The 13,440-nt window shown below is 37.8% G+C and overlaps 1 protein-coding gene across 4 annotated transcripts in view; it reads left to right on the plus strand.

The window, feature by feature from the left end:
* msh3 (mutS homolog 3 (E. coli)) overlaps window positions 1–13,440 on the plus strand; it is a 78,842-nt gene that overhangs the window by 35,377 nt on the left and 30,025 nt on the right. For all 4 annotated transcript variants that reach the window (XR_011989235.1, XM_023824059.2, XM_023824060.2 and 1 more), the window contains 2 exons: window positions 4,520–4,634; window positions 9,339–9,496. Coding sequence is in view for 3 of the 4 variants with exons in the window: in XM_023824059.2 (XP_023679827.2) it covers window positions 4,520–4,634; window positions 9,339–9,496 (273 nt within the window). In the remaining variant the exon portion in view is untranslated. The remainder of the gene's footprint in view (window positions 1–4,519; window positions 4,635–9,338; window positions 9,497–13,440) is intronic.

Raw genomic sequence — 13,440 nt, forward strand, 5'->3', positions numbered from 1 at the left:
CAGTAGGGGTGCAACGGTACAGGTATCCCACGGTACGGTATGTACCTCGGTATTTGGGCAACGGTTTCGGTTCGGTTTAAATACAACACTACAAATAACACAAGAAAACAAATTATAAACTGCCTCTTATTTATGTATAAAATATCTATACATGTATAAAATTCAAACTTACAAAATGTAAACAAAAACACTTTAAAAAATGCTAAAGTGCCTCTTAAAGTGCTCTAAACACTCTATATTCCACTCGAGGCTCTGTGCTTGAGCCAAATCGTTTTGTCATAGAGGTCGGGAATTATAACGTCGCTGAAATGTGTACAGCAGGGCACAACATAACGTGGGTCAAGCGTTTTAATTAAGTGGCAAAACCCCGCATCTTCGACAACAGAAAAGGGTTGCAAATCTTTAGCAATGAACGTTCCCACTGCACGTTATTTTCTTCTGTTTATCGGATGTTGCAGGGTATGTCTGTTGAAAAGCTTTTTCGATAGACACTTGTTTACCTGCAGTTACCTTTTCGTCTGTCCTCCGTTCAGGAACCGTTATATCAGCATGACTACGCTTGAGATGCTTAGCCATATTGCTCGTGTTTCCATTAGCATATGGGACACGTGTTAGGCAATGTTTACAAACAGTGGCATTTCTATTAACTGTTTTGATTCCCTGGTCGTTGTATTCTACAGCGAACCCGAAAAAAATCCATACTGGACATTTGTACGAAGCCGGTGCTTCTTCAAACTTCTGCCTTTCAACTGTTCCGCTAGTGCTGGCCATGCTTGTTTGTTTTTCTTTTTTTCTGCGTCTGCTTACCGAGCTGCGAGCTCAGCTCCAGTTACGTCAGTGTGAGAGAGCGAGTGGGTGGAGCCACAACAGCGATTGGGCATTAACTCACGGTGGAGGGCTTTCGCTCATTGGCGCTTACTGTTTAACTGGAGCCTGATAAGCATTAATCGGCATTTTCAAAAGGAAGTGCAAAAACGAAATACCGCGGTACACAAGGGTGTACCGGACCGTGCAGCGCGTACCGAACGGTCCGGTATTTTACCGAGTACCGTTGCATCCCTACTGTGCAGTATGTGTGTCTCCCTCAGCAGGAAGTATGAACCAAGGTCTCACCAGGGCAATCTAGTCCCAAGCACATGGAGCTAAACCTAAAGCCTAAAACACATGCTCTATGTTAAATTACACGTATTCTATCAGTGATATTTTTCTAAAATGGAGCCTGTTACTAAAAATAATAAGAGCATTTAAAATTAAAAATGTGTAACATATGTGGCATTGGAGTATAGGTGGATTATTTTCTGATTTTTTTCAGTGATTATTGTGAGGTCGAGTTTCCCTAAAATAATAATTTAAAAAACCTCTGTATGTACCAAAAGCCATTCTTTTTTAGCAATATAGATTTTATAACTTCATTAAAAAAAAAAAATCATTTCACCTTATTGGAGTTTTGATGGGGTGGTAGAGGTGACGAGAGAACATAGCTTAATCTGTTTTTCCTTTGAGAGCTTGGTAATGAGAGGAGGGCAGGATTATAAGTCTACAGTTTCATTACACGATGACCGCTAGGGATGTAGTGTCTTTCCATGTGTTGCTGTTTTAGTTTTTCACTGGATCAGGACAGGACTTGTTGCTATAAAAATACAAAAATACTCCACCAGTAAAGTATAACATGTTTTTAATTAGGTTTTAAACCTTAAAGGAAATTAACTGTGTAAACGATGTTGGTTATTCCAAGGATATTATGGGCTCTTGTGATGCCTATTGTAGTATTTTGTATTTAACTCTCCAAATGATTAGTAATGATACCAGCCCTGAGTACACTTAAGATTCCTATTTTTAAGTAATATGCACTCATGTAAATAGTTTAATTCAGGGAAGTTTACCATTCTTAAATGTTTGTACTGGTTTGCTAGGGGTGAGTCTAAATATCGTGTGGAAGTGTGTTTTTATTCTTGATTTATCCTTTGTTACTTTTGCATTATTGCATCATAGTTGTGTTGTTAGTTACAGAGCTAGATAAGATTTTGACAACTCTGAGCTATTAGTTAAGTTCTCCCCAAACGAGCTTGATGGCCGAATGGCCTCCTCACGTTTGTATATTTCCTATGTTCTTATGTTCTTATTCATTTGGGGCAAAGATTGATATATTTTTCAAAAGAAGCAAATCAAAGGCATATTTATTTGTTTACAATAATGTTAACTATGCCACCCTACATACAGCGATTAAACACTGTATTTCTGATCTATCAGATAAGATACAGGGTTCTTTCACCATTGCCCAAAATACTGTAAGACATAGTTTAGGATCAAATATACAATTTATCTAATTTATACAATTTATAGTCCTATACAATTTATCTAATTTATTTCATAGCATGTGCTGTTTCCTATTCATTGTGTATTGTGCAAATCTGGAAACAGTACAAGCTAGAGAAAAATTGGGTTCAGCCAAATGTGAAGTTTTCAGAGTAGAATACTTTGCTTTACTGCCTTGATATCATGCAGGTTTCCTGTAGAGAACAAGATAGGTAACAATCGGACAGCTCAGTGGTAAGTTAAAAAAAAAAACAAGAACAATATTGACAGAGCATGGAAAATATTTAGAGAATATCAAGTCCTGACGTTAAGGTACATGCAAGTGACTCTTCCCCATGAAACTGCATTTGATGGATTTTCTTGGGTCATTTTTACTCATGGCTGTAATGGAGGATTTGTGTCCAGTTTGCTACTTTTTTCAGATCTGAAAGTTAAAACATAAAAGATTTCTGATGAGTTAAATAGCATGAAAATGCACTTAAGAACCACGTTTTGCATCTGGTCTTCATAGGCCTGTCTTTTAAGCTGTAGTAGAATCCAGCTAATTATGTAACGGGACATTTGTTGTGGAGGAGTTGATTTGACCCATTGGCTGATGTTTATGCCAACAACCCACCCTTGGTCACCCCTGCTGCCTTTTAAAAATCTGAAAATTATGGAAGAAAACATTAAATTCTTATTTCCATTAGTGGTAAAGGCTTTTTTTCTGTTCGTGTAGGAGATTACTTTGTTACATTTGGTTGACAATGGTTCTTACAAGGTTTCTGCAGCCTGTAATACCTGCTTCTAGCCCTTTTGTTCTTCATATATTAATAATAAGTGTTGACTGTTTGGCTATAGTTTGTTTTTGGTAAGTTTTTAACTAATTTTTTTTTGTTAGCATTTGTTATATTAAACAATATTTTAATTGGGAAGTTTTCAATTGTAATTTCTTTGGTAAAATAATCAATTAAAAACATTCACTCATCTACAAATTGCTTCCAAATTGCAAATTCCAATTGCAAAGTGCATCTTTATAATTCAGTCACCGGAATTCAGATAATTTACTTTCGCCTTTAACTATATTTCAAGAGAACAAAGTCAGTCAGAACATTCAGTGTGTTTTATGTGGATCTTCATAACTGAAGAGGTGTAATAATCTGTCCTGTTGTTTTTGCTTTACAAATATGCTGCTATAATTTCAGTAGTTTAAAATATGGTCCGAAATTCAACCTTCTACATCTGGGACAAGCAGGATGAGTGATTGAGTGCCCATAGGGTTCTTGTCTAGATCCAGAGTCAACAGTCAGCATGCAATGAGTACAAGTTATGTTACACTGATTGAAATATCCGTAGATTTTCTTTGATTGTGTCACTGCGGACATGACTGTCCCAAACCACTGAAATCGTAGCAGTGTTTTTGTAAAGCAAAAATAATAGGACTGAATATTACACCTCTTGAAATTTGAGACCAAAGTAAAGGAACTGAATTCAGGAGACTGAATTATAAAGATACACTTTGAAAATTGTATATTTTGAAATTGAGTAGTGGAAGCTGAATATTTTTCTATTGATTATTTTACCAGTGAAATTACAAATGAAATATTTTCAGTTGAAATAGTCATTGTTTAAATGCACATTAACATTAAATTACAGCACAAATGCAATGAGTTTTAATTTGATTAGTGTAATTCAATGGGGTTTTTTTGCATCAACGACTTTTGTGATTAATTTACTTCTTTTAACATGTACGGTACTTGTATTTCAGTTGTGTTTGTATTGTGAAGTGCGTCCACACAGCTGAAGCTTTCGCTCTTTTTATTTTTCATCTGTTATGGTCCATGTTCCTTCTGCCATGGTTAAGTAATTGAGAGGGCAAATATTTATGTCCGACTTTCGGACAACTCAAATTTACAAGCTGCCACAAAAGCATATTATATTCACTCGAGGGATAGTACAGTACTGTGTGTAGTTATTTTTATTATTACTGTATTTCTGTACTGTATCATTATTATGTACTGTGTTCTTAGGGAATGGATCTTGTGTGTAACCTAGGGAATGCCTGTAAACAAAATTAATTGAGTAATCGTGAAAGCCCTATTTTAAAATATCAACAGAAAGTTGCCTGGCAGTTCAAAATTCATTCAAGGGTTCATTGTCTAGTCAGGTGGTAGATTTTCTTTGAACATTCATTGAACACACGGTCTGTTCTTTTCTGTTGTAGGCCACTGGTTCTTGAAGAGGACAGGCAGATTGTAATAAAGGAGGGGAGGCACCCTGTCATTGATGTGCTGATAGGTGAGCACAACCAGTATGTGCCCAATGACACACATCTACAGGTGAGATCATACAAAGACACGCCCCTTTTTCCATTGTAGGTTTTACAGTTTGGTGCTTTGAGTTGCAGTAAAAGGTTTTTCGGATATAATGTATATATTAGTTAATGTATCCTGGTGCTGTTTTGTTACTAAGGAACATCTGGTAAAGTAGGGGTTCATTATAGGGCTGGCAATCCGTAATATGTGATTATAACAAATATTATAAAAAAATATTGGGATAATATTGAATCCTTCAAATCAAAAATTAAAGATTAGGTGTGCATACTGAAAAAGCTAGATCATCGTTCCCCTTTAGTCGACCTTCAGTCTGGTTAGGATCACAGGCCCCCTGCAATTTGGAAAAACTGCATAAAATTTTTTGGTTCCCTTGGTGAGCGAAATGAAAAGATACAAGAAATTCGAGCTGCAAAGACCACTGCGAGATATTACATGAGAGGCTGTTGTAAACACGCTTGGCGTCCTCCAAACCAGCACTGTACATATTCTTTATGCATTTATGAGTCAATAAACTTTTTATATGTCTGCTGGCCTTTGCATGTCGTCTGCGGCTTTCGCGAAACTCGAATTCCCATCTCGTTTCTTATGCCAACCCCGCAATACCGCAATGGGGAAAGTCGCGATGCAGAAGGGTCGACTGTAATCTGTCGCAGTTTAATACCATATACTGAACAGCACAATTCAATGCTGTGCATTAAAAAGTGGTATTGGTAGTGACCTCTGGATATGCGTTAATACAGTATGTCCAATTCTTTTTTAATTCACAGTCCATCAAGTGAATCTAGGGCAGCTTTGTGGCAAACCTGATTTTAAACATTTCTTTCCATAGTACTGTGAGCCACCCTCATGTCCAATATTTACATACACTAATACCTTCGCATACCATAAAACAAATTCAAAAATAATCCCATTGTGGTTTATTTCTTCGGAGGCTAGTAGGCTGAACTGAAAGCCAAGTCATAAATCTTTTTCTTTGCTTTGTGTATAGCTTAAGCCTACTTCCTTGACAAAGGCAAGGTTGGTCCTTGTCACAAATTGACACTGGGTTACTTATCTGATATTGTTGATTACTGATAGTTTCATTACATTGCATAGCCCTAGTTCATAAACCCCAGGCTGCATTACACTGGGGGGGGGGGGAAGCTAGTTAACTTCCAAAAAATTAAGTATTTATGATTTTTTACCACCTCTCTTTTCCTTCTTCTCTGAATTCTCTCCTTTTAAAAATATTTTTGGCCACAGAAATATTGCTGACTGGATGCTTTTTGTTTATCACATTGCTCTCTGGAAACTCTAGACGGTGTAGTGTAGTGCATAAAAATATCTGGAGGGTGAACGTTTCTGACATTGTGTAACCACCATGATTGGCACAGACAATCAGGCCATCTTCAGGATCACACAGATAAGGCCTGTAATTAAGAAGCATTGATAAGATGATCCATCGTAATGTGGTGAGAGCATACTCACACCCAGTTACCTTGTGCTGTGCTCAGGCATGATCCTCCCCAATTCCCCCACTGCTCTGCACTTACATTGCACTTTTAATGAGCCTGTCCTGGGCAGGCTTTCCTCACCACCGTGCAACGTTTTTGTGTTCAAGGAAAAATAGGAAGGAAAGGGTTTTTGTACACCAGCATGGAATTCATGATTAATGTCCTAATTTTGTGGCTTATTTGGAGTCGTTTGGGGCATGATGACAAGTATAGATTTATCAAGTATGCAATGCAGCGATTTTTATTTATTGGTGCTGCACACATAAATATCTTAGAATTTAGTTCCGCAGACTAGTGTTGCATGGAATATGGGTACTGAAAAGGTACCATGGTACCACATTTTTGAAAGGTGTTTGTTATCATATTTCTTTAGTACCAGTATTAATTACACTGTTACAGACATTGCTAACACTAATGTCTCTAATGGTAAACGTCGAATCAGAACCATAGGCTCTATTTTGACGATGTAACGCAAAACTTAAAGCGCAAAGCGGAACTAACAGTTATGGGCGTGTCCAAATCCATTTAGCTATTTTAATGGCGGAAAAACCAGGGTTTGTGCCAGCGCAAGGCGGGAAAGGGGTTGTGATAACTCCCTTAATTATTCAGAGCCGTGTTTTGGGTGTAACAAGCAGTTACTCAATCTGAATGCCGGTTCCACAATGTCACCTGTTTTTTTCTTTCAGACAGCGAAACAAACATGAAGTAAAACACAGACAGTTTTTGTAGGGATGAAATGGAAACCGACGACGGTTTTAATAAACCAAAATCTAGCCCATCGGGCCTAGCAAGGGACAACGGAGCGAGGGAAATGCTGCTCCGTCCTTCTGGGGTATCCCTGACCCGTGCGGCGCGTCCTTAAGCTGGCTCACCGGTGCCCCATTCTGCCACTGCGGCTGGGAACGGGGACATACTGTAATTATGTTTGTGTGTTTTTTGTTTTATTTCAATTCTGGGTCTGCAGTGTGTGGTGAGCTTAGTTGTACCAGTGATATTCTTGTAACTAAAACTGAAACGAAACGGACACTAAAAAACGAAAATTATTTTTGAACTAAAATACATTTTAATCAGCTAAAAGCAGCCCCACACCACCAACAACTTTTTACCGTGTTTACCCACAATATCTCCTTGCATCTGTAATTATAGGTTAGTGAAGTTTTATTTGTATTCAATTCAATTCAATTTTATTTATATAGCGCATTATCACAACATTACATTGTCTCAATGCGCTTTACATTTCTGCCTCGTAAGGACCCCCCATTGAGTAAGCCAAAGGCAACGGTGGCAAGGAAAAACTCCCTAAGAGGAAGAAACCTTGGGAGGAACCAGACCCAAAGGGGGAGCCCATCCTCCAGGGGCCGGCAGATGAGTCAAACAAACAAGATGATATGACTAAGCTAATACAGACAAGATGAAATGACTAAGCTAATACAGGGGTTGAAATATATGTCTCAATGCAGCGGCCGACCGGTGCAGGCACGTGGTGCTTGATGCACGATGGCAGGATTAATAGACACACAGCCGCAGGATGGATGGCGAGGCATCGTGTTGAGCCAAGGGCAGGCAGGTTGGAGGGTAGTTGCCGGAGGTGGAGGTAGTTGTCTTGCAGGCCGCAGAGGCATAAACTCTTCAACGAATTTGTAGTCGCGATATGCCCTTCCCGGCATGCCTTACAAGCGCTCATGTATATATCTCTGTGTCTGTGTAACGTAAATAGCTCTTGTATGATTATTGTCGTTGTTGTTATGGTTATAGTTGTGTGTATCGTGGCGTGTATGTTTGTTCGTACCTTGCAGGTACTCTGTCCGATCCTCGCGTGTTCTTAGCTTGTATAACTCTTCCACCATGTGTTCACCTTACAGTTCCCGTTCGGCCTGTTAAGGACTATAATACAGTACATTCCGTTCTGACAAGCAGGTTTCCTCGTCCTTTGCCGCTCGCGATTCCTTGGTCCGCCCTACATTATGTTCTGCTGTGATTTAAGCAGTTTGATAATGCGCTACACAACAAAGTTTTTTTTTTTTTATAGTATTTGACATAGACTGCCCACAGCCCCCTCGAGGATGCTCATTGGCCACACTGCTTATATATAGCCAGCGTGTACGACTCTGCCGGATATGGGAGGCGTATTCCTCAGTGTCCTTCTGTATTGTGACATACTCCTGGTGTTCAGTACCTGTCAATGTGCTGCAGTGGTAGGCAACTGGTTGATGGCAATATATGACACTTCCAGTCGATTGCTATACAACTTCCAATATAATCCCCCACACTTCCTAACCCGGTTAGCAAAAATAGGGGGAGTTCCTGCAGTTGGCAAAATATACTGAGGGAGGCCCCTTACCCCGATCGACAAAATATGATATTGCTTTTTTGGTAGCTTGACAGCATATTTTCTTTGTGAAAGTAGCTCTCACTGTTAAAATAGTTGGAGACCACTGATGTACTGTATTGTTAACAAAAAAGTTGCTTGCTGCCAGGCCATTAAATGTCTTGTAACTTTCACTTCATCTGTCTAAGACCCCATGAGAGGGATAGTGAGAAGTATGACTTTCATTAGCACCCTATCTGTCATTTCTCCTTGATGAAATGCCTTATAAAGCTCAACATAATGTTCATGGCCTGTTATTTCATTGCAATGACTTATTAGTTTTCTTCATAGAAGTCAATAGAAATATTTTATTCCCGTCATAAATAATGGTTCTATCTTGTTTTCAGAAACACACTAAATCTATATATCACAATTTAAAAATCTTTTCTGTAAACAGAGTCATTATGGTTATGTTGTTGTTGTTACAGTTTAATGAACGAAATGTTTATTCATGCTTTTCGATGATTTAGATTTAATGATATTGCAGATAATAACAGAATAACGTAGTGTTTCACAATCCCAGGAAGGTGGTTGTTTCTGAGGTGCTGAAACTGCCATGTCTGGCACCAATCATCTAATATTTAAAATGACATATATCATGACTCTAAAGATCTAATTCTCAGTTGAACAATATGTAAACTTTTTGACCTTGTCTGCATGCTGATGATATTCGGTTTCCCCCACATAATTTGTTAATAATCAAGAATACCTAATAATGTATGTGTAAATGTATGTATGTATATATAAATACACAGAGTTAAATGCTGATATTAAATGCTGGATATTGCGTTTTATCAGGATACTGTATTTGGATTTAAGGAATTCATCTCTGTGTCTTTTTCACAGGGAAATGGCAGGCGGGTCATGATCATCACTGGGCCAAATATGGGGGGAAAGAGCTCTTACATCCGGCAGGTGGCCCTCATCGCAGTCATGGCCCAGTTAGGTTCCTTTGTGCCAGCGCAAGAAGCCACAGTCAGTGTTCTGGATGGCATCTATACCAGGTACTACAGAATTACCCATAATGTATGGGTTTAGCACTGGTCCGCTACTGCAGACGCTTCCTCATGAGCATGATAACAAAAACAACAAAGTCTTTTTCAGATTTTGCAGACAGACTATATGCTTGAAAATCTGGAAGCGATCAAATTTTGAGTAAAGGGCAAGTGCAAAAGACATTTGACTTTGTGAACGTGATGATCTATGATGGATCTTACTAACACTTTGCATAAACATTGTATGTATAAAATCTGATTTAATTTTTAGAGAAATCGCTCCAAAATTTAAGCAGTAGTGCTTGTAGCAGGTGAAGGAAAGGTCGGTTGGATCTCGTGAGTGCAGTGGTTGTACTCAAAGTATTAGATGGATCATTTTCAGTTTGTTTGCTGGCTGCCAAAATTTATTGTGGGGAAATTAGTTGTATTGATAAGTTTGAGAACCACTGGTATTAGAGGTGCTCCATTCCATCGGCAGCCAATTTATATCAGCTGATTTTCAGTCGTAGTTACTCGATGGATGGCCTTTAAGTTTGCCAATCTCAAATTACAATTTTGCAGATGACGTACAATATGTGCGTAGATGACTTAAAATATGTGTATGAGGTTTCAAACACAGCAGCAGCGTACTGTATTGTCACCAGCCTGGGTGCTTTACCAGATATCTGGTTAAGATGAAAGATTTTCAATTTACTATGTATGTGCTCACAGAGGATCATCTGCTAAAGCATTCAATGTTTATCTTTTTGCACTATGTACAAATGTTGACAGGGTGCTTGCGGGTTATTAAACAGTCTTAAGGCATAGATTGGAGTTGAACCAATTAAGGCTTTGAAAAGTATTAAAAAGTCTTAAATTTATATTTACTAGGTCTTCATTTTTTGAGGTCATAAACCTTTCATTTAAGTTTTAATGTGACAACACTCTTAAGGGGTATTCTAAGTCGATTTAACTGGCTTAGCTGGATTACCTGGGGTTAAACATTGAATTTTCAGTACAGTAAGTATCCTCATTAAGATTTAGGGACAACTTGTACTTACAAACGGACTGCTGTAAAGCCTGTGATATTAAAAATTTCAGTTAAATACAATGGTTTGCAATAATGAATGCACATGCTACTTTGTTACGCTCACGGAAACATTATGTGGCTTCAGCGTTTGTTGTAATGTTACCTCACAAATACCCCTTCTGATATGCAAAACATCAGTGTAACGAGAGTAAGTGTTAACCTTAAATATGATCTTTTTTTCTGTCTAAACTGTTTTTTAAAATAATTTAAAAAGCACTTTTATACTTACCATATCAATACTATGTACTTTATTATTATGTTTAAGATATTTTAGTTTATTTGCAAGTGTTTGTGTTTTAGATGCATTGAAAGGTAAAATTATATGCTATATACTAAGACAAACATTTGCCTAACCTTGATCATATCTTGGTCATATCCATATGTACATAATGCCACAGTAATTTAGCCTGTGAGCCTATCCTTTTCCAAGTAGGGGCCTGTATCGTAAAGCAGGATTTCTTGCTTAGCTCAATAACTATTCGGATTTAAAATAGTCTGGGCTAAATTTAAGAGAACAAAGAGAAAGTCCATTTAAACTGGGGTACCTGTAATATGACAAGTTATCCAGCTAAGCAACAAATCCAGCTTTTTGATACAGGCCCCTATTCTGGAGTATACCCCTTCATTCTGATAACGTTTGATATAAATAACATGAGAGCATTTTTTAGTGGAAGTTTCACAGTTGGTGCTAAAAGTAGCATGGGCTGTATGTAGCTATGTATCAGAACACACATCAGCTTAGAATCCTGTCTTTGAAGTAACAACACATGGGATAGTGTAAATTCAAATGTTCAAGGATTTGTTAAATCTGGCACTTTATATGCCCTTAATGTTAGAGAATGGAACATTAAATGTCATAATCTAAGTCCATTGTTTCTCTCTTTTGATTGAAGTTTCTTGGTAGGAGGATTTCTCATAATTGAGTCACCTATGCCTTGACTGTCACCTTGTAAAGTTTGATTTATTATTCACACATCAATTGTTGGAACTTTTTTTTTAATATGAACTTGAATGAAAAGTGGGTGCAGTTACTATCGTGTAAATGTATAGGTATTGATTCTGTCAAAGCATATTTCCGCTTGCAGTTTAGCCTTAATTTCGGCTTGAAGCGGTATTAAAAAGGTCTTTAATAGTCTTAAATTTTACATCAGGATTTCTACAGACAGGTTATTTAGTACAGCTGTGCAAATTTTGGATTAGAAGAGGAACAGACTCTCCCCAACAATGCAGAGTTGCTATATATAAGAAGTGTGGCCAAAATCTGCCTTCATTTCTTCAAAAAACACAGACCTGTAAACAAGAGCCAAATTCTGACCTTTTTATTTGAAAAATGATGAACTAGTAGACTTTCCTCTAAAAATACTGTGTTCATTTAGACATTAACACCACCCAGTCTTCATTAAATATTCAAACACTGGACCTGTACATACACAGGCTGTTATTGGTTAGCTTGATAAACAATACAATTAACGAATTTACCAGGTATATTTTATTTCATCTGGAAATGTATACATTATAGAAAATGGCACATGGATACAGGTTCATAATAAAAAATATAGATACATACTTGCGAGTTATCTGTAGTCTTCAGGACAAAAGGCTGTGCTTTCAAGGCCTAAGATTTCTGCCTAGATTGGCAGACAGGTGCCACATCCCAGAACAGACCCACGCGTTAATTACTAAGCTTGATCAGTAGTGTTTTTCTCTGTGTTGGAGAAATTTACTTCCCACACATGCACACACCACTGCTAAAAGAGAGATCCGGTGAGATACTTTATAATACAGCTAGACTCAGTATGTTGTTGTAGTTTTATTAGGGGGGTTGCTGAGTAATTGCCGGGATGTCCCACCCTTTGCGTGTATGCATAATGTCAATTGTTTATTGTTCATTGCATCCTTTATTAGTTTTACTTTATGGATTTTTTTGTCTTTTGGTGAAGGTTATGTTTTGCTCGTTGTTCTGTGTCAGATTCTCCTATAGGTGTATTCTGTTAATGTCAACCACCTTCATAGTGACAAAATTGCACAATGACAGCCAGCATCCTGGTATTATGTTCTGTAAGTGGGTGTATGGATCAACAGAAAGCTTGTTTGTCTCACCATGTTCTCAGTCTGGGTGCGGAGCCATGATGCTACACAACAGTCATGGTCAAGGTCCCATTTAGGACTGTTCTGTTCCCAACACCGTGACACATCCTAAAAAGAAATATTAGGGTCAGACATGGGCACATGACAGCTAAAGCTTATGAAACAAATCTAAAATCCAGAATTTTAGTTACTGAAGACTGTGGTGTTGCATCCTTTGGAAACATATCTGTTTGTTTTCAATGTAAATGGTTTATTTCTCCTGGTTAAATCGTATATTTTGCCTTCATACCTGGTTTTATACCAGTTAGGCTTATCTTGGTAAAAAGTGGATATCACTAATTTTGAATGGTTCAGTTGCATTACAGCAAGTGTTAGGCCCATTTCAGAATAATACTGGAATTTTAATTAAGGTGGACACAACTTACTGGAGCATTCATGATGCATTTTGTCATATATGCTGATGTTTTGTTTCAGGAAACATTTTATTTGTACTAAGATGACTCTAGAGGTGGGTGACAATGAATGTATTTTTGATTACTTGTCAGTCCTGTAAACACTTCTGAATAGGTTGTGCCTGAGGACAGGAATATACAGTCCCTGCTCACCATTAAATGTTTGGGTTTTGGTGTTGAGTGTTTTTTTAATAGATATTGTTCACCCATTTTTAACCCACTTAACCCCAGTTAGATTTGTTTGGAGCACCAAGGGAAAACCTGAGTGGAATCTGAGCCACAGAAAAGGAGCTGTTGAGCATATTAGCATCTAGAACGATAGGTACCTGATCAGCCACAAAAAG

This window comes from Paramormyrops kingsleyae, chromosome 2, assembly GCF_048594095.1.
Source record: "Paramormyrops kingsleyae isolate MSU_618 chromosome 2, PKINGS_0.4, whole genome shotgun sequence".
NCBI classification, from domain to species: domain Eukaryota; kingdom Metazoa; phylum Chordata; class Actinopteri; order Osteoglossiformes; family Mormyridae; genus Paramormyrops; species Paramormyrops kingsleyae.